Raw genomic sequence first — 20,905 nt, forward strand, 5'->3', positions numbered from 1 at the left:
ATATTGAAATTAACTTCTTTCAAAACCGAGTAGATGTGAAACAAACCCTCCAAAGTAGGGACCATTTGAAGAATTAGAGAACACGTGGTGATGCAGTGTGTGTCAGGGAGCAGCGAGAGCAGGGCTACTCCTCAAGGGGGGATGAGCCGGAGTGACCCCAGCGCAGGCTGGACTGTGCCCTCACTGATGGTGTGCTATCCCACAGCATCTGAACACAGCCACTGGATCAGGGCACGGGTAGCAGGGACTGGTGAGAGTCCCAGAGAAGGCGAGATGAAAAATCAGGTCCAGGGTCTATTCATGGAGACAAGGCTATGATGTACATGCAAGGGGTCTGTCCAGGAGATGGGATTGGAGACAAGCTACCCACAACATAGGTCTGAGGTCTATCTATAGGACAAGGACAGGAGACCGACACTCCTATGGCACAGGTCAGGCACAGACTGACAGCCCAGGGCTGAGCGGAAATGGGGGCCCATGGGTGGGGGGCCCCAAGGAGACGGGTCAGGGCAATTAAGGCACTCAGGGGGCCCTGACACTATGTAACAGAAACCCTTCCAAAGATGGAATATTTTGTTGCTACTCACCACAGACAAATCTGAAAGGCTCTGGAAGTGTTTCAGACCAGATACTCTTTGCTAAACTGTTTTGAATTCCACTCAGGCAAGCATAGAAGACTAAAAATTGCAGATGGAAAATGTTTTATTTCRCAGAGTTACCTAAAATACAGTGCAAAGAACTTTTTGCATCAGGTGTTACTTACTAAATGTCTTTAACAGCATACCTAATGATGTTGATGGTTTCATATACTTCTGCATTCTGTCACTGGTGCAAGTTCTCCAGATCAGAAAAGGCAACTTGGAGGTGATACCCTAGAGGCATAGAGGAGTATCAGTAGCTGCTCCATTTAAGATGCTGCTTACCAATACTTGTTGGTTGAATGAATTATACAGCTTAACAAATGTTCTACATGTTGAAAGGTTTAAACATGTCTCACAGAAAATGAATTTTAGCTGTAATAGCCAAAATGATATTATGCCTAACACTTCAGACAACAAATTAAATAAATACATCAACCAAGAGACACTGCTATCTAAAAGGACAGTTACATATGAGTTGTTCTCCATAATGCACAGCTGCAATAGCAAGTCATATATCAATTTCATATGGCCTGAGAGTGTTTTATCACTTTTAGGATCTATAGAGTAAACCCATATGRATACTTGGCTCAGCATCCAAACTATAAAGACTCTAACAAAAGAACATTCTTTCTTTCTTTCAAATGAAAAGAGTTCATAATGGGAAATGTCCTGCTCTAAGTAATCAGTAAGGCTTTCAGACTACTGCCAATCATAGGTAACACTTGTTTGAATTATTTAAGAGCTATTTGAAGGTGAACATTATGGAAGTATGTACTTAAATACAATAGATGAGTGCTTCTCTTAAATCTCTCCCTGAATTATTCAGGCAACTATTTTTATTCTCTTGTATTATGTTTATTTGTATTTACCTTGCCTGCTCAAATGGATTTGGAAGAATACTGATATAAATGATATAAGGTAAAACAGAAAAAAGGATTGTCCGGTGGTTGGAAATGTCAGACCCCTTCTTCCTGCATGACTTTTGGTAGGTCACTTTTTTTCTGTCACCAGTTCTCCACCTCTAAAATGGGAGGGATAGCAACTTTCTGCCATGATGATAGATGTTTAAAAGACTAAAATACTCTGAAGTATCAGTCACAGAAGCTATAAACATATAAACATTTGAAGTTCCCTGGCTATTAATCTTAGCTTAGTCCTCTGAAGAGGCTGTATTATTCCTGGGCCTGAAGAGCAGAGCAGCACACTGATGTGTGCACTTTCCCTGTTTTACATGTACATAGGCAAAAGAAAAAAATAAATCTAACAATTATGGATACAAATTTTTAATTAAACCTAAAGTTGTACTCTCTGAGAACACTGAGTCCTCAGCGTTCACTGCAGACATAAATATTATAAATTACCGACCTACATACCAGACCAGTGCACACAGTTCAGAGTGTTCACCACACATCTGTTAATACATGCCTTCACAATTAACTATGGCACACAATCTTCAGCTTATCCCTACAGAATACATTTTGAATCTCTGGTGATAACTAACACAATTGTTCAGCAACATTTATTGAAGAAATTTTTGGAGATACTGCTGGAAGGAGCTTGCAGATAAGATAGTAGCTTCATATACTCAGATTCCTACTCTCTCTGCAGCTCAGTGTTCAGTATGTTGTTTGTACTGGTGGGGTTTCTGCTCATTGTGCCTCTTGCACTGGCTATGAAGCTTGTACAACAAGCTTCTACAGGGTGATCTGATGCAGCAGACCTGTCCTCTAGCTTGTGACAAACCCTGATCCTGGCTAAGGCACTGGAAAATGAGAAATTGGAGAGGCCTGAGAATGAATTGTAGGTTAGGGAATAGAGACCCTTATCAAAAGCGTATAGGTTGAGCAGGAAGAAGGATTATGACTGAAGGCTTGTTTAAATATTCTTCTTTTATTGTCCACTTCCCTTCAATCGCCTAACCTCTGTAAAAGAATAGTAGAAAGGGTAAAAAGACTGACTGTGGTGTCCAATACTGCTTCACAATGATACTAAGTTATAAAGGGCAGCAGTTTCTCATAATGAATTATGTGCAAAGTCACTGCCATGTGGTAAAGGGGGGAAGGGCAGATGCCAAATGTCAAATTTAAAATAGTGACAGTGATATTGCAACAAAACAAAATTAATAATATTTAACTACTTAGCGTGGTTGTAGAAGAGTGTTCTTAGGCTCCTCCAATACCAAGCCTCCCTCCTATCTATCCAGAACATCTTTTCCTTTCATCTATCTCCCTGGGCAGAGCACTCACAGCTTAGAAACTTTCTTCTTGCTGTCTCTTGACTTAGCCTAGCACAGGAAAATGCAGAGATACAGTGGAAAGAGCTGTGGCTGTTCCCTGCTGCCCTTTGTTTCTGGTTTCTGGGACTTTTGCTTAAACTACACTCATGTTTCCTCTTTCAGGAAAATCATGGAATTTGAGTGGAATTTGCGTAGTTCCTCTGCTGTTCTGTGACCTTAGGACAAATCATTGTTCCCAGGGGAGAGGGCTCCCGCTGTCAGTTGCCCTAACTTTTACCATGCCAGGTCTCAAAATCTTCCATAAAGTTAGTTCACGTTCTGCTGCTTCATTCACATTACTGCATGCAAAGGCATCCCAAATTGTGACAATTATGGGGCTTTTTTTATTAAACAAGTGCTTTGTGATAGCAAAGACTAAAGCGTCCCTGTGCAAATTCCAGCTAGTTCTTCCTTTCCCAGTTTACCTTCTCATGGATCTGACCAGCATCTGTTCTCCTGCTCTAGATATTGATGAATGTTCCACTGGCAAAGCTCTCTGCTCTTACAACCGCAGATGCATCAACACGTTTGGAAGCTATTATTGCAAGTGTCAGCTTGGTTACGAACTGAAATATGTCAATGGCCATTACAACTGTGTAGGTAAGATTTAGCCCATGAATTTTTCTTCTTTAATTTATTTCTTTTTTCATTCTCACACCATACATCTTTCCTGTCATTGCCTTAAGCATTTTGGCCTAGTCTGGGGATACTAGCTCAGGAAATGGATAAAAGTTGTCACTAAGAATATTCTTTATGACTCTTTGAAATTTTCTCTGGATAGTCTCTGTGGCCTGATGAAAGACCTAATCATCAGCACTTGCAAATTAAACTGCTTTATTGTACCAAGTCATCTCTAGGCACTTTTTTCAAAAGCTGTACAATGGCTAACACCATGGAAAAAAGATGTACCCCTTACCAACAGTTGAAGGAAGTGCGAGTTTTGGTATGAGTTTACTTGAAGAGCAATTTTTTGTCCTCTTGATGTTCAACCTGTGATGGACAAGCAGTCCCACAGTCTTTTTTTTCCTTTTTGTATGTAGTTAATCAGCCATGTGAATCAAGTTGCTACATTACTGTAAAAACAGTTGTTTGGATGGACAGTACAGAGGCTCAAGAAAATAAAAAAACCTGTATGAAAATTACTTGTTCAGATTACTTAATTACTTTTCAGGTTTCTCTTGCACATCTAAGGTTCTCCCAAGCAAAAATAAATATAGGCGAAAAGTTATCTTAACGTGTCCAGATGGTAAAACAAATGTCAAAACATGCTTACTCCTGTTCCAACTCGTTAGCTAAATGGTGGAAGAGGAGCAAAGTATAAGTTAATCCAGCAGCCACTGAAAAGTATTGTTCAAGCAATCCACTACCTGAGGACCTGAAAGGGTTGGATCTACAAGTGTATACAAAAGAGAATTAATATTTTTTGCTTTATTTGTTTGGGGTGAGGAGTCAAGGTGAGAGGGAGCTTTTAAGGCAGGTTTTGGAGGCTGAAGTTTGACTTTCCTGTTGTATGTAAACCTGGGAATTTAAAAAAGAAAAAAATATATATGCTCTTTCATACCAAATGTGTGCATTGGGGGGAAAATGGAAATGTCTGAATAGTCAAGATTTTATCTGCAAACCTGAATCTCACTCTCAAACATGCCATTTCTTTGAGGAAGTCCTCCTTCTACTTGTCTCCTAGCTGACCTACATTATGCAGAAGACTTGTTTCTAAAAATGAAGCAATTTGGATAAAACACAAATGGTGCAAAAATTTGTGCAACAACTTAGCTCCCTCATGTGGGAGAAATCAGAAAAATCTTTGTGATGTAGCAAAATCAAATGCAAAAGGAGAATAAGATCAGTTACTTAATGTCTATTAATTTTGGTGCCAATATTTTCTAATGAGTTTTTCCTAATTATACTTTTTTCATACAGCATCATATGTATGTCTGGAATGTTAGAGGTAGAAGATCTCAAGATCTCGGCCTGCCCAGTATTACTTTCAATTACATTTTGTCTAGTGTGAGTGAAAGCGAGGGGCAGATATGATGACTAAGTAATTTTTTCATTGATATCACTCTTACTCTCTTGGTGCCTTTTGTATTTTGTTAATAGAACAGTTTTGTGCAACCTATAACCTGAATCTTGTTTTCATTCACAAGGTCAGTAAAATTAATTTTGTCTTTACTGGGATGCTCTACATTTTTCATGGATGCATATGCAGTTGTGCAACTGCAGCTGAAACTAAGCAGTCTCTTCTTGTGTGAATTCTTCTGCCCCAGATGGTCCCTGGTCTAACACCTGAGCTTACAATACCTGAAAACAGATAATAGGCACAGACAGGCTGTCATGAAGCTTAGGTTTTAATGCGGTTTTCACTAAAGCATTTATATCTTTCCCTAGATGTAAATGAATGTGTGGCAAATACACACAAGTGTAACATCCATGCAGAGTGCCTCAACACACAGGGATCCTTCAAATGCAAATGTAAACAGGGCTAYCGAGGAAGTGGACTTGATTGTTCTGGTGAGTACCACTGGATGCGGGGAACAGTATTATACTGCTTTTCTCCAATAACTGAGGGATAGATACAAGGAGAGTTTTCTAGGAAAGATCATGCTGAACAGCGCTGCAATACCAACCAAGGCAAACCTCTCCCTGAAATAATATATTTATTACATGAGTCATAGTTAATACAAGTATTTTTAGCTCAACTTCATTCTGCCTATGAGCCCCAGGTCTTACAATATCACTAGGAACCGCAAGTAGAACAGAGAAGAGAATTTGGCCTCAAGAAACAGAGAAATAGCTTTAAAAAGTCTACTGTGTATTTCCCTCAAACTTTAAAGCTAGCCTTTTGGAAGGTTGCTCAGTCCCTTCCAGAGGAGTTTCAGGCAAACTCAGTAAACTCAGTAAACTCAGTAAACAGTTTCAAGCAAACTCAAAAAAAGTGAGGGAAGGGAGGAAGGTGCAGTGACTTCTATGCTAAACTATTTTTACTTAAAATTTTGACTTTGTTTGAATCTGTCTACTGGCAGATTATATTAAAGACTTGCTATAATGATGTTGTTGCCAGTTTCTAACTGATAATGACCCTCCAGAAAGGAAGAAGGAAAAGGCTGCTCTTGTCTTTGTATTTAAAATGAACCTTTGTATTTGATTTCTTTATTAAACCTGGGAGAGATTTGTCTTACAACTTCATTAGAGATGTCTTCCTCAGAGGGACATCCAAGTAAGTACTTCTCAAATTTTCTGAATAAAAGATGTGAAAATATTTTAAAAGCTCAGATTTTTAGCAAGTGAAGTCTRCACAGTATATAACCCTTTTCCCTGGGTCTTATTCAAGTAATCCTTTTAAACTTTGTGATTAGATATGCAATTATTATTGTTCTTCATGGTCTCAAAATGTTCTGTGATTATCTATATTATTCATGTTCCTATTCCCATTGTAATAGTTGTTGAAACCTCCGATACTGAATCAATATTGACACTTCCTGTATTTGAAATAGCATTATATCTGTATGATAATTTATCAACCCTTATTCTCTCTGCATTTAATATTAAATATATTCACTCAGTATGGGCACTGGCTAGAAATCAATGATTCCAACTCCAAAGGCTTTTATACCTTTTGGATCTCAGGTTTGAGTTGTTCTACATCTTATGTTTGTATCTTACAAGAATGTACTCAACATCTAAAAATCATGTAGAATATTTGTTATTATCCCTACACATCATCTCTAATTGACATACTTTTCCATTAGGTAAAATTTGGGCCAGGTAAAACCACATGCTTCTATCAGGATCCTTGCCAGGTTCAAACCAAAACATCTGATTTCAGACAGATTTAGGTAGATCAGATAGATTCATTTTTTAGATTGAGCTTCACAGTGCTATGCTAAAACTGTGCATATATATGCTGTTTAACTATCCTATACTGATGAAACTCATAGAAAAATACATTGCACTCTTCCAGGCTTAAAAGTTTTATGTGTTTATTCTTCCATTCAAAGTATGGTATTTTTTGTTGCAATTTCTCTTCTGTATTGCCATGCATTTGGTGCAGCATTGAGACACAATTTTATAGGTGGCATAATTTCTTTGATTTATGCAAATGTAGCTTATCAAATATGGCCCAAAACTTGGGATAATCCAGTGAAACAAAGTGAGTGGCAGAGCCAGTGGAGAGTTTCCAATATGTTTTTATCATTTGAAATTAGTTTTAGTACCTATCACAATATAATTTGGGCATGTTACCATATTTTAAACACAAAGCCAAAACAACTCGGTACATAAGCAGGGCTAAAACTATATATTGGGRAAAAAAAAAAAACAAAAAAAACAGAGATTTATCCTAAGTTAAATTTTTAAGTTTCTGCTTCCAATAAAAATACTGACTTTTAATCAGAAGAACTAAACACATTAAAAAACTGTCTCATATTGATGGGTTTGATTTGGAAACAGATTGCCTCATCAGAGCTATTGAGAAGGTTTCTCATGCTCAGATTCAATGTTCAGTTTCCTTGCACATCCCTTGTGATGTATCACCGCAGTTTACTATGATGGAAGAGATGCAGTGTGGCTTGAGGCCTGCAGGAATATCAAAGCAAACCAACATGACACATCTTGATATGGTTCTGTTAAAATGAAATGGACCATTGCTGAAATGTTAACCAAAAACATCTCTGAGTAAAAGTGTCCGGGTTTGAGGGGGTTTTCTTTTTAATGAGAAGCTGAAAATTTCAAAGGAAAAATCTTTTTGACCAAGTCTATGTATAAAACATTCTTTCCTCAGGCAGAAACAGTTCAGCAGAAATACTTCCTTAAATATGAACAAGGGAAATGTTTTAGCTTGTGGAGATGCTATGGCACATTTTTCAATGTCTACCTTGTACAAAAATCTATGTTGGAGATAGGAACACCAGCAAGAAGATAGAAATCTTCTATTAAGTTTTTTCTCTCTCTCTCTGCATACTTTCTCATGTCATATTTCTAATTACTAAAGTCCATTAGCTCTTTAAAAGAGGAATAAGCTGTGCATTTATAAAATTAGTAGAAGACTAAATGGAGAAAAGATTTAATGCAAGCAAGGACAGAGAAATAATGCACAGTAATGAGAGAAATTAGAGCTATAGGCATAAAGTAAAAAAGCAAGGATCCAACTAAAAGGGTGAATATAGCAATATAGGGGAAGAAAATACAAAGTCAGTGGTAGGTAAAACCTGAAAAGCCGTGGTGCTAAAAAGAGACTGGTTTCTCCAGTGGCAATTCCCATACATGCACCTCCTTTCTTTGGGGAAGAGGAGGAGGTTCTTTTAACACAGCATATTTCAGTGGTTGATTTGTACTACMTCCCTAGAAAAAGTTGGATCAGTATAATCGATGGGGGCAGGACATAAGCTTTGCTGTCAGATAACATGTTTGTTCAAACGTTGACAGAAATACCAATCAGATGTCCCAGTAGACACTGAAATGCTAAGTGTTCTCCATGTCGTAAAGCAATTATGGAAAACTTTGGCTTTATTGAAGTCAGAGGACGTTTTTGTTATTGGCTTTAACAGGATGAGGACGCCATCCTGTCAATTTGGGTGTTGGAGGCTGTGGCTTGACAACATTTCCTTTGGTGTCGGTGGGTGCAACTCCTGCAGTCCATTCCCACTCCCAACAGATGTGCCTGGGGCAGTGCAGCAGATAAAAGCTTTTCAAATACACCCTCAGAACTATATATAATTATTCCCATGGATTGGGGTGAGGTTCCGTTAGCGTCTTGATAGCAATTGTCTAAAGAATATTACAAACGGGTTACTGCGGCAGCAGAATTAGCTTTTCGTAACAAATGAAAAAAAAAACTCGATAGTTTAATTTTCAGAGTATTATTACAAGAGGAACTAAGCACATTGTTTATGAGACTTCTGTGGCTAAATCTTCTCATACTGCCAAATAATTTAACAAGAGAGGTAATGTAAAATCTAGGTTTGTACAGAAAGTGGGGGAAGTTGTTTATTTTGTTTAATTTGTATATCAATATACTAACTTAGCAGAAAGCTGCTGAAACATCAGGCTGCAAACAGTGCTGCTGGTATGAATATGAGCTGGGGGTGTTCACGCACCCTTTTGCCATTCAACACTCAGATATGCATGACATACTGGAGAGTATTTCTGAACTGCCTCTAACACATTTCATTTGAGAACCTATAGAGGTGTAACCTTTCAAATGCTCCCTAAAAGGGTCCTAGCCATTTCCACAACTGGTCTATCTTGCTACAATCTGTTGCTTTTCTCAGGTTCATGTGTTTCCTGATTTCCTATTGTGCATTGAAAAAACACATTTCCTTCACTACATACCTCTATGCACACTCCAGCCTTCAAGAATAGGGTCCCACAGGTTTCCATAAGCAATTAAAATTCTATGGAGCAAAAATGAACCTCTTCTTAATTCACTTTTTTTTTGTAGGAAGTTAAAGTAACATGAAAAACTAGTACTAACTTAAAACTTACAACCTTCAGGTATCACTCTAAAGAATATTATGATAAGAGCTCAACAATGGTCCTTTCTTTTTGTTGCCCATCTGGAGACACAGATTATTCTTCATTATGATTTGCTGAATATCTAAATGGCAATACAAAGTCAGGCAATTCTTTTCGTCCCTCTTATATTACGTAGGTTTCTTTTTGCTCATAGATTAACCTCTAAAACCTGTATGTGGTTTTGCTGTCCTGTTAATTTGCCAATCCTGAGAAAAGTTTGGGTTGATATCATACAATTTCAAAGCTTAAAAAGCCATTCTGGTCATATCAGTGGTAATATTCTTATGCTTCAGTTCAATATGGAGTCAAATACTGCTTTTGTCCTTTAATGAATAACACTTAGGTTTTTGTCATCCCACTTTTCCTACTGTACATACTGCTGCTTGTTTTAGTCTTATATTAAGCACAGTCCATTGTGAGGGACTTGCCCTGATTTCTTTAAGCATCCTTCCCTAAATAAAATGGTAAGAACTTTAGAAATGCAACAAACAATGTATATATATTGCTAGATGATATTCCATAATGCTTAAAAGAGAATAATAGCCTGTCTCTAGAATCTGTACATTAAATTATTCAAACTCTTTGAATCTCTTATGACTCTCTGAAGTGGGCATCCTTTATTATGAAGTCTATAACTTTTTAGAATAATTTCTCAAACTGCGTCCTGCTGATTTCATCTTTACTCAGATCTACAGACTCCCATAACCATAGTAAATGCTTGTCTAGAGAAACATATGTATCCCTCTTTCCCTCTCTAACTTATATACAGAAGCTACAAATGTATTTTGTAAACCAGGCTCCTAGGTTTGTCTCTTATCAGTTTTTTAAATATATTGCTAGGTGTCAAGGTGGAAGCAATGCGGTGCCTGTTAGAGTGCAGAGTAAGCTATCTCCTATTGCAGTCCTCTTAAGTTTAGAACCCCAGCCAGCGCAAGCTGTGGTCGTATGGCACATGGGAGGAAAACAGAATACTGGCTGTCCCTCTTCTGTGTCATCCTCAGAGTATTCCCCTTTACACAATACAGCACAGAGATGAGGTTGGCATCTGTTCTCTATATACTTTTTTTGAACTCAACTTTAACAACTCAGGCATTAGACATCCTATACCAAGCCATTTTTGTGGTCTGGTAATCCTGCACTGAAACTGATGACAGGAAAGATTTTCTTTTAGTCCTTGGCCACCACTTGCCTTTGTTTATCCATCTTTTGCTATAGTTCTCCCTGAATCAAAGAATTAAAGTGCCTTTGATAGCTGAGACATTTTCATATGAGGGTTGTAAATACAAACTCTGTAAGAACAGGAGGCCTCAATCTACATGCTTCCAGATAGGTGTGTAAAGAAGGGCTGCAATGAAATGGACTTTATTTAATTTTCTAAAATTGTTTATGCAATCATATGGATGGATAAATGCATGAATGTTTGTGAGCAACACCTGTATGTACTGGGGGAAAGGGTCCTGAAAAATCACCATCTCAGTCGTAGCATCCCAGACTGTCAGAGAAGTTGAGCTACAGAACAGACTGAGTTCAAGGTGGTCTGTCCTACAGAGTGAACAATTCCTACTGCAATTTATRGATAAAAAGCCTTAAATTCACACCTCAGGCTACTCCAAAATTGGATCCAGATTAGAAGGATACTGGTGATATCTCCTAAAATTTGCCTGATGCCTCATCCCTCTTTGTCCTTGACAGAAAACTAACGTTCAGATTTTCATATTGCAGCAGCAAACTGAAGTCTGCAGGCAGATGCAGACTGTACACTTTCATCCACGTATTTTTGTCACTCCTGTCAGCTGATTTTCTACACTGCTTGGTTTTGCACATACAAGGAGATTGGTTTTCTGACACCAGAAAGGTTGTTATGTTGAGCTGTAAGAATTTTTTATTTCACTAGGAAGACTTTGAAGCAGAAACTAAAAGCAGATGTTCTGGTTTGCTAGGCGATCAGTCGTGGCTTGAAAACCTCCATAGCCTCTTTATTAAAAGCCTGGCATTTCATGTTACTGATTGTCAAGAAGAAATTTGTTTGGAATGAAGTTTTCTTATTAGTTTTTATTGCTGCATTTGAGTTTAGGCTCAGAGAACCACAGCAGCTAAATTATACAGTACATCCTTCATAATATCATCCAGAAGAAAGGCTTGCTTAGTGGAGTATTAGTGAAGAGTTTATTTGCAGGCATGTGGCAAGCTAGGCACAAGTTTTATCCAAAGGAAAAGAAAAAATCTTCAATTTTGATTTTATTATTATTATTATTATTATTAACACCCATTTACTTTATACCTGCAACTTCAACCTCAGAAAATCTGAATGCCCCAGTAAGCAAACCAAGAGAGTCTGGTTTTGTTCCTGGGATACTGAATAGAAAATGTAGTTGCATTTGTCTTAAATAAAATGTGACTAATTTACACTGATACGATTATGTTATCCAAGAGCAAATAAAATGCAGGGAACTTTCCCCTCTTCTTCTTGGATTACATTTCTATTTTATTAGCTGGTATTAACTGATTTCTTTTTCTTCTGCTCCTCCTTATTTATATGAAAAGAAACACACTGTATTGACTTGTCTGCCATAGCAGTCAAGAAATCCTGAGTTGATTTCAAAGCCTCATAGTCTTCTGCATAGACTCTCAACCCCAAGGACACTGTCTTCCTCAATAGCTCTGGTGTTATGGCAGATAGGGACTTTATTAACTCTAGTGGAAACTTTGTGATGGAAAGAGATCATCTTGTAAACCAGAACTGGTCACACGTGAAGTCTTCCCTAAAACTTGCATATTTGTCACACAAACACTGCCAGACCTTGTTTTGGGACAGTGGTATTCCTCAATTTTTGGTCAGATATAAGAAGAAGCAGCTGCAGTACCTCCATGGTTTCTTCTTTCAGTTTGCTTTGTACTATACACCCATTTTGAATGAGCTGATCAAAAGTAGGCCCAGGTTTAACCCTCAGTTATGACTTGGCCATAAGCAGAAACGGCCAGCGTTCTTTGTTGGATAATAGAGAAGTACATCTGAAAGGGACTAAATGATATCAGCTAGTCTATTTTTTTTTCTCTGAAGCATATCTAATCCAGCCTATTCATGACAGATGTTAATCTAACAGTTTTTAAAAACTTACAGTGATGTATTTCAAAGAGTCTAAGTGGCTTGCTCCTGTGTTTTACTATCCTATAACGACAAAATTTTTCATGATACCTAACAGAAGTCTCTCCTCATGTCATGTAAACTGATTATTTTCCTGTCTTCACGTAGAACAGCTGACCAGCATCCTTTCTCTAGACGCTCTTTGTGCTGTTACTGGGTACCCTAATTGGTGTAAAAGCAATTCTGGTGCCCTGTGTATGAAAAACGTTGCTCATTCCAGCCTCCCACCATAGTTTAATGATAGTGAAAAGAGAATAATGGAATTTAAAAGAAATAGAAGGCTTATGTCTTGGGCCTCAATATGTTGACAAGGAAAGCATGATGTGAAAATCAGGGCTGCTATGTAAATGTAAAAATGTCATCTAGGAATCTTACCAATGATGTTTTGAAGTTTTATGCTTGGATATAGAAGATATTTAGCTTCACTTTATTAAGGACCAAGGGTGAGGAAAAGCCCCAAATTTAATTTTATTTCTTTTGTTTTATAGATTTGAACAATCTTGGTTGACTTTTACACTCTTAAGTTTTTCTGTTCTGGCAGTTTCTGTGTTTCTGAGCAGGATCAAAAGTTGCAAGATACTAAAAAGCTGGTTATCCTTTTAGAATTTTGTAGCCAAGAGGAATCATAAAATACTAAAAATCTGACAAAATTCAGTGGCTTTCAGCGTGTGGTACAAGGAATGTTAGATCAGAGGAGTTTACAGAAGATAGTTAGGAAAAATGCTCACTGCTGACATTTGTTATGTGGGGAATCACACCTCTGTGGACAACTTCTAGTAGCCCACAGACTGAAAAAGGCTAAAAAACTTTTTCAAGCTCAAGTGTAAAATATAATTAATATAAAGGGCTGTCTGACCTGTGTTACACAGGAGGCCAGTTCAGGTTATTACAGAGGATTGCTTTTGCCTTTTTACTACAACACAAGGTTATATATACGACATAGCTAAGCGCATAGCTACTGCATGTAGATTCAGTTCTGTGCAGAGCTGAACTTACATCTAACAGTAGATAATTTGGTTGAATAGGTCTCTGGAGATTCTAAAGGACTGTATAGTGCTGTTTATAAATGTTATGATTACTGAATGATTCTTTAGATGAATATTTAAYATTTTCTTGTTGATTCTAGTTATCCCTGAGAAGTCAGTGAAGGAAATTCCAAGAATCCCTGGAGCAGTTAAGGACACAATTAAGAAACTTCTTGCGCATAAAAATAGCGTGAAAAAACATGAAGCAATCAAGAATGTGATCCCAGAACCAGCCRTGACACCAGCTTCTAAGACCCACTTGCAGTCATTTGACTATGAAGGTGGTATTTATCTTGGTGGGAGCTATGCTGAGGAAGAGACTGAAGTTACTAAAGAGGAGGAGACAGAGGAGACAGAAGAGGAGGAGAAGGAAGATTTTAAGAATCAGATTGACCACGAGCAAAGCCTTAGAGGAGATGTCTTTTGTAAGTTTCTTCATCACTTTTTATAGGGGTTTTATTGTAAATCTATATATACACACTAACAAAATAGTCACTAAACACTATAGCCATCTTATCAGAATTTTCTTGTAAAAAAGGAAAAGAAACTTAACATACCTACCACTGAGATTAAAGCTACAGAATCTGCCTTTTAGGGGCATCTGTCTGTAGTCATGTGAACAGAGATGGAGTATGCCGTCCTGACAGCTGCTCTGGAGGCTGTTCTTTCAGGGCAGTGTAGACATAGTATGTAGCTTTTCCCCATTTTCTTCACAGAAGCCCCAAGGAAACAGGCTGTTTTGCTGTTTTCTTAAGAGTAAGACAGAAATTAGTTTTGAGTCGTGAAAAGCATATTTATCATTCCTAATTAGTGCGTACTGTTCAGAGGAAAAACATAGACTTCGGTGTCCTTGCCTTTCAAATAATATTTTAATTATATTTTAATACATCTGGCTCAGTCAAACATTCTTCAAGGAGGTGGCTAAAACACAGATAATGTGAAAAATACACTCTGCTAATAGTTTATCCATGATACTTTCTCTTTCCCAAAGTATAGGAAAATAATAAAGACTATCCCATGGTGATAAAAATTATGCACCATGTTTCATAACAATATTAATGAATAAATGAATTTTAAATTAGCATTTGAATTGTTGCTGTTTGATTCAAAAAGACACATGMGCTTTTTTTTTTTTTTAAAGGAAAGGTCATTTTAAAGGCTGCCAGAACAAAAGGTCTGTTATATTGCTGCTGTAAGAAAGCCAAGAATAAATGTGGTTATTCACCTAAATACATTTGAGAATACAAGCTTCCTTGCCTATGGCACTCTTCTCCTAAAATTGCTTTCTTTTGATGTTCCGTGGTATTTGGCCATTTGGTATTTGTTTCAGTTCAGACTGTGGATATAGCCTAATATTGCTGCACAGAATTATGCTAGAGAGCTGATAGTCTGCAGTCAGGAGTTTGTTCACAAGCCTCCTCCCTTCATGCAAATATTAACAGCAGTAAGTGCCTGTGGCATATTACAGTTTTGCTGACAATATCAAACTGGGGAGAGTGATCTATACTCTAGAGGGCAGGTCTGCTATTAAGAAGGACCTGGACAGGCTGTAGAAATTGGCTGAGAGGAACCTCATGAAGTTCAACAAAAGCAACTGCAAAAGGATAGAAAAACCTCATGCAACAGTACTGGCTTGGGACAACTGGCTAGAAAGCAACTTTGCAGAAAAAGACACAGTGATCTTCTAGATAACAAGTTGAGCACGAGCCAACAGTGTGCTCTTGCAGACAGGAAGGCCAACCGCATCCTGGGCTGCATTAGCAGGATGGTGGCCAGCAGGTAAAGAGAACTGATTCTTCCCTTCTATTTGGCACTTGTGAAATCACATCTGGAGCATTGTGTCCAGTTTGGGCTCCCCATTACTAGAAAGACATTGACATACTGGTGTGAGTCCAGCAATGATTCACCAAGGTCAGGGGGCTGGAGCATGTGACATATGAGGAAAGGCTGAGATAACTGGTTTGTTCAGCCATAAGAGGAGAAAGCTAAGGGGAGATCTTAGAGCCGTCTTCAGCTTTCTAATGGGAAATTATAGAGAAGCTGCAGCCAGTCTCTTCTCAAAAGTACACAGAGATACGACAAGAAGCAATGGATACAAGTTGGAACAAAGGAAATTCTGATTAGATATAAGGAGAAAATAATTTTACTGTGAAGGTGGTCAAAAATTGGTACAGGTGTCCAGAGTGGTTGTGAAATATCCATCCTCAGAGATATTCAAAATTTGACCAAGCAGGGCTCTGTGCAACCTCCTGATTGGAAGGTCAGACTAGGTGATCTCCAGGTGTCCCTTCCAACCTACATGATTCTATAATTTGTTCTATGCTTTCAACCTGGCATTTCAAAATAGTTYAGAAGGTAGTGGTATCCAGTGTGCCTAGACCAGCATCCTGAAAGACACTTAGATGCCTCTCTGGTRCTGTAAACACACAAGCTCACGATTCGGGAATCAGTAACATTTCCAAAGTACCAAAACAGCTACCACCTAGGCATATGCAAAAATATGTTTCTGCCTGTCAGCTTTTAACCAGACCAAATGCTGAAAATACTCAGAACTGACTTGCTGCTTCAAGCCCGCCCTTGCACCAGAAGAAATGCCCGGGGTGGGATTAACAAAGCAAGTGAGGGAATGATAGATAGAGCTCTTTCTCTCACATTAGGACCTGATTAGACTCAGAGCCCTCCTCAGACTTTATGACTGTCCAAGGTAGGAGGCGATTGAATGCATAAAGACCAACACCAAACAGAGAACAGCAAGATACTCAGGAAAAAAAGAGAGAAAAACAAACAAACAAAAAACAGCTGAAGGAACTATGTTYGTGGTTCCATCTGAAAAATTAGGAAGTTCATCTGGCATGCAGGAGACCTTCATATTCAAAATCTGTACAGAGAGACTTCAGTCMACCTCACCTTCTCCAGTGAATGTCCTAACCTCAAGGCTATAGTCTAACAATCTCTGCTTTTTGTGCAAAGTTTCTACCTAATGGTGCTGGGASTCCAAAGTTGAGATTCCTGTGCACCAGAAGCCACTACCACTCTGGCCAGTCACACCATATTTATCACCTAAGCCAGTGCCTCTTTGCTCAGCCTTTCACTCCTGTCAAACTCAGGCAGCTTTCCATCCAGCTTCTAAGGATCTCTTCGTTAATCATTTACCTAAGAAAAAGTAGCAGGGGCAGGAGCTGAAGCGAAATTGTAGTTGAAGTTTCCATTGCATGGCAAGCTACCCTCAAGGTTTGGCTTTACCATGTTGATCCTGACAAATACATTTGGGAGTCTCAGACAAAAGTATTAGGAGGCTTGCCTTCGTTCTCTCACAAGAAACAATAAAATCCAGTTTTTCTGATGGCCATGCTTTACTATTAGAAAATTCTGTTTCACACACGTTTCCACTAAAATACTATCCTAAACACAAACACAACTCAGCCCGGTCATGTTAACTAATATAAAGCCGACCATAATTTTGCAGGAAGTATGGAGAAAGTAAACAGAAGGCAGTTGCAATATATGTGGTGACTTTTCTTAAGAGTATGTTCTTATGTATTCAAGCTTCTTCCTGAAGGCAAATTGATGGGGAGCATCTGCATGCAAAGACAGTGATATGAATTGACTTGCACTGGTAGTACCAAATATATTCAACTAAACATGGTTACACTGGGAAGGATTCAAAAAGATTGACTGATTAATTGTAAAACGCTAGTGGAACCTGAAGGAATATCTACCCTCAACAAGAGTGTGCTTTCCCATTGTTCTGATTTGTGTAAAGTCAAGACTTTTTTGTTCCAAACAGAGCTGCAAGAATATTGTTGGGCTAGTATTTTAGGGGCATAGTATAACTAAGTAGTATTAATAGTTACTAATAGCTAAGTAATTAAATATTAGTAACTAATACTATTAGTGTTATTCAATTAAAAAATAGATTTTTTCCCCCAAATTTGGTGCCATAAAGGTCTGTGGGTTTTTCTGCTTGCTCAATTGTTAGGCAAGGCAGCCTGTTGGAAAAAAAAATCATTCAAGTCAATTCTCCTAGCCCTTTCTGCCTTTCTGTGATGGATGTCTTGATGGACTGAGGAAAGTAGCTCAGACATCTAAACAGGCTTCTTCTGTAACCTGCTTGGAAAGTACCAGAAATAGTACACTCTGGGTATGATCACCATTTTTTTGGTTAAAAGGACAGAGGGCTCTGCTCTCTGTGCCTAGTGACATATGGGATACATGCTCCCCTGTACTGGGTTATGTGACCTGATGCAATTGCCAAAGATAGATCACGTACCCTTTCTGTTGAAATATTCTCTGCCRCACTATTTGGAATGGATTTGTTTCCAACATTTCAGTTTGAGTGAGGGTACGCAGGGAAAATCGTTTGTCCATATGGAAGTCCAGGTCAAAATAATATTTTTGTCATGATGTTTATGGAGATCCATTTTCAAGAACTTTCTCAGCCAAACCACACCATTTTAATACCATATGTCTGGGTAGGCAGAGACTATTTATGGTTACAGATCTATACAAAATTGCCTCCACACCTGAGAGCAGCAAATGTGACTATTATTTCTTTGAAAATATTAAAGCACTGTGTTTTATCTGTATTTTTGTCTATTTTCTCTTTGTTCCAGTCACAGTTGGCTGGAATTTTTTATTAATAATGTATGGGATTTATATACTGAACATTTCAGAGAGATTTTATTTTGCTAGGGGATACTGGCAGGAGATTGGTGTGCTTCTSTATACAGGGATACTACTAGGTAATAAAGCCCAAGATGGAATTTTATTGCGTATGTAAGCTTTGTATTATTTACGGCTTTCTGGTTTGATCCCTACTATGTATAAGACTTCAGGCATTGTGCCATTTTTCTTTCAGGATAGGTTGCCTATATTAATTTTATTTCCTTTTAAATTTCCATATGACATACTTGATCCTTGTTGTTATAATAAAATCCAGTCTTGATTCAAGCATTTTAATTTGCTTGAACTTCGGGCTTTAAAATCACTTTTATTTTTAATGTTATTGAATGATCCTTTCGCGTTTGTGAGTAGCTTAAATTTACAGCTGGTAGATTTACACAACCTTTTTTTTCTTCCACACATATACATATAGCTTAAGGATTTTATATGTCAACACAGGAGAAACTTTCTGAAAAGTATACTCTTATAATGCCAAAAATTAGCCAGATACTGCTATGGGCTTCATGGGAGAGACACCATACAATAGCAACCTTTAAGAAACTCCAGGAGTAAGATTCTAAATTTAGATAATATGTAGACATCCAAGATAGTCACTTAAGCTCCTTTTAGAGTCAATGGAGAGAAACAGACACTCRTGGTGATTTAGTCTGACCTATTTCAAATATATACTTGAGAATGAGATGAATCAAAATTTTCTCTTGATTAGAAAAGCTAGGCTGACTAGGGTGACTTTAGATACAGATGTCTACATTTGGTTAAATAAATTCCATGCCTAGTATAGTCAGTACACATTCATACTCTTGTTCTTCTTTGATTATAAAATCACAACTCATACTTGTACAATTCTGGGGTGGAAATCTTCTGTTGCAGCCTGAATTTGCTGCACATTGCACTAATCTGATCATTTCTCAGTTGCCATAAAGATATGAAGTGAGCTCTACTCCTTCCCAGTAAACACAGTGATTTGTAGAATGAATATATTTGGACTGGACAAGAAAGCAGAGATCATGGCAGGCACTGAGCATTGACTCAACTCTGCTCATACTTAGGCTAGAGAGAATCTTACCAATGAAGCTTCAGTGAAAGAAGTAAAGCCAATGCATAATGTTTTTGGAAAAAAAATCTTCTGTTTATAACTTGTAACCATGAACTTTTAATTATATAAACACCTAAAAAATAGATATTTAAGACTCATAATTAAAATACTGTAGTACGCCATTCTTGAACAGTACTCAAGGCAGCAAAATTCTTATGTATGCTTCAAGCGTTTTGAGGGGCTGCTTAGGCACATGCTCAAACGTCTTAATGGGCTGCAGTCTTATTTATTCTTCTAATTCTTACTTCTGCTTCAGGAGCAAGGCTCCAGTTTATTTTAGTGCAAGCAGGACTGAACATCTCCTGATTCTAAAATAACTGTAGGTATTATAGGTCTAACTTTTGCTCCTATTTAAATGTATATTTTTGATCATTATCTGCTTATATTTTTGCTGCAGGTTAAATCCCAGTTTGTATTCTATATAAGGGTTTCCTCACTATACAAAATACACAGACAGAGGCCAAAGTTCGTTTGTAGTTACAATGGAAAAACAGTAGTACCGTACATTATGGACAAATTTTGAAGTGATATTCTAGTCAGATTCATACTTATATATGTACATGTATAAATAAAGATCAGGATGTTTGCCTACGTAATGTGTCAAGCAGCACTCAAGATGTAACCTGTCTAAAATAACATTTTAAAAATCATGGGAGATAGATAGCTCTTATAGGTGAAGAGTAACTTTTTCATTTGAGCCTAAGCATCAGTGAAAGTTARTTCAGCATTTGCTTGTGAAACAGATGTGCCAGTTTAAGAAATTTCTACCCTGGATTGTTCATTACAGGTCTTCAGCCAGCCATTTCTACATCTTTGGTTTAGACACAGTAACACGCCTCTTCAGTCTGAATGCAAATTAAAAGAGGTTATCTTAAACTGTGTCCCTTGCTGGTTGAAATGAACTTGTTACAGTTTGCAGTAAACAAAGGTAGGAACATTAGTTACCATGCATGAGGCATGGGGGCAATCATGAACAGAGGGAAGGTCTTAACTTCGTAATTGCAAATGTACTCTTTGATATCTACTAAATGCCTAGAGATCCACTTTTCAGGGAATCAGATGACTAAAAAACCGTTAAAATCCAAGAAAATGGCACTTTCGAAAGTGACTCTTAATTTCGAAACAACATAAATGCTTTGGAGAAACTTAGCCAAGATACCACAGGAAGACCTGACTATGCTTGTCAGTCAACAAATACAAATCTTTAGTTGCAGGGAATGAAACTTTTTGAGTATCCATCTACATACACTTAAGCCATTTCATCTTTGAAAGTCCATTCAGAATGTTATTTCCTCCTCTGCTACTGTTTATTCATCAGTGATTCCTTTACAAAACCACCTAAGTTCCTTTATATAATCTGTCTGAATATTCCCATTGCATCTGTCTTCCAGGAAGAGGGGTTAATTATGAAAATAGACAGGCCACACTTTTCAGAGATCCTAGTTAGTATCCTAAAGTTGATGCACTATTTTATGGCTTTGTAAGAAATATAAAGGGAGCAGTGGAGAAATACTGTAGGAAAAAAAA

The 20,905-nt window shown here is 37.7% G+C and overlaps 1 protein-coding gene across 1 annotated transcript in view; it reads left to right on the forward strand.

Annotated features, from left to right (window-relative positions):
- EGFL6 (EGF like domain multiple 6) overlaps positions 1-20,905 on the forward strand; it is a 45,876-nt gene that overhangs the window by 13,774 nt on the left and 11,197 nt on the right. The window contains exons 6-8 of the mRNA XM_026062921.1: positions 3,382-3,516; positions 5,305-5,427; positions 13,701-14,024. Coding sequence (XP_025918706.1) covers positions 3,382-3,516; positions 5,305-5,427; positions 13,701-14,024 — 582 coding nt within the window. The remainder of the gene's footprint in view (positions 1-3,381; positions 3,517-5,304; positions 5,428-13,700; positions 14,025-20,905) is intronic.

The sequence above is a fragment of the Apteryx rowi genome, unplaced genomic scaffold, assembly GCF_003343035.1.
Source record: "Apteryx rowi isolate R43461 unplaced genomic scaffold, aptRow1 scaffold_196, whole genome shotgun sequence".
NCBI classification, from domain to species: domain Eukaryota; kingdom Metazoa; phylum Chordata; class Aves; order Apterygiformes; family Apterygidae; genus Apteryx; species Apteryx rowi.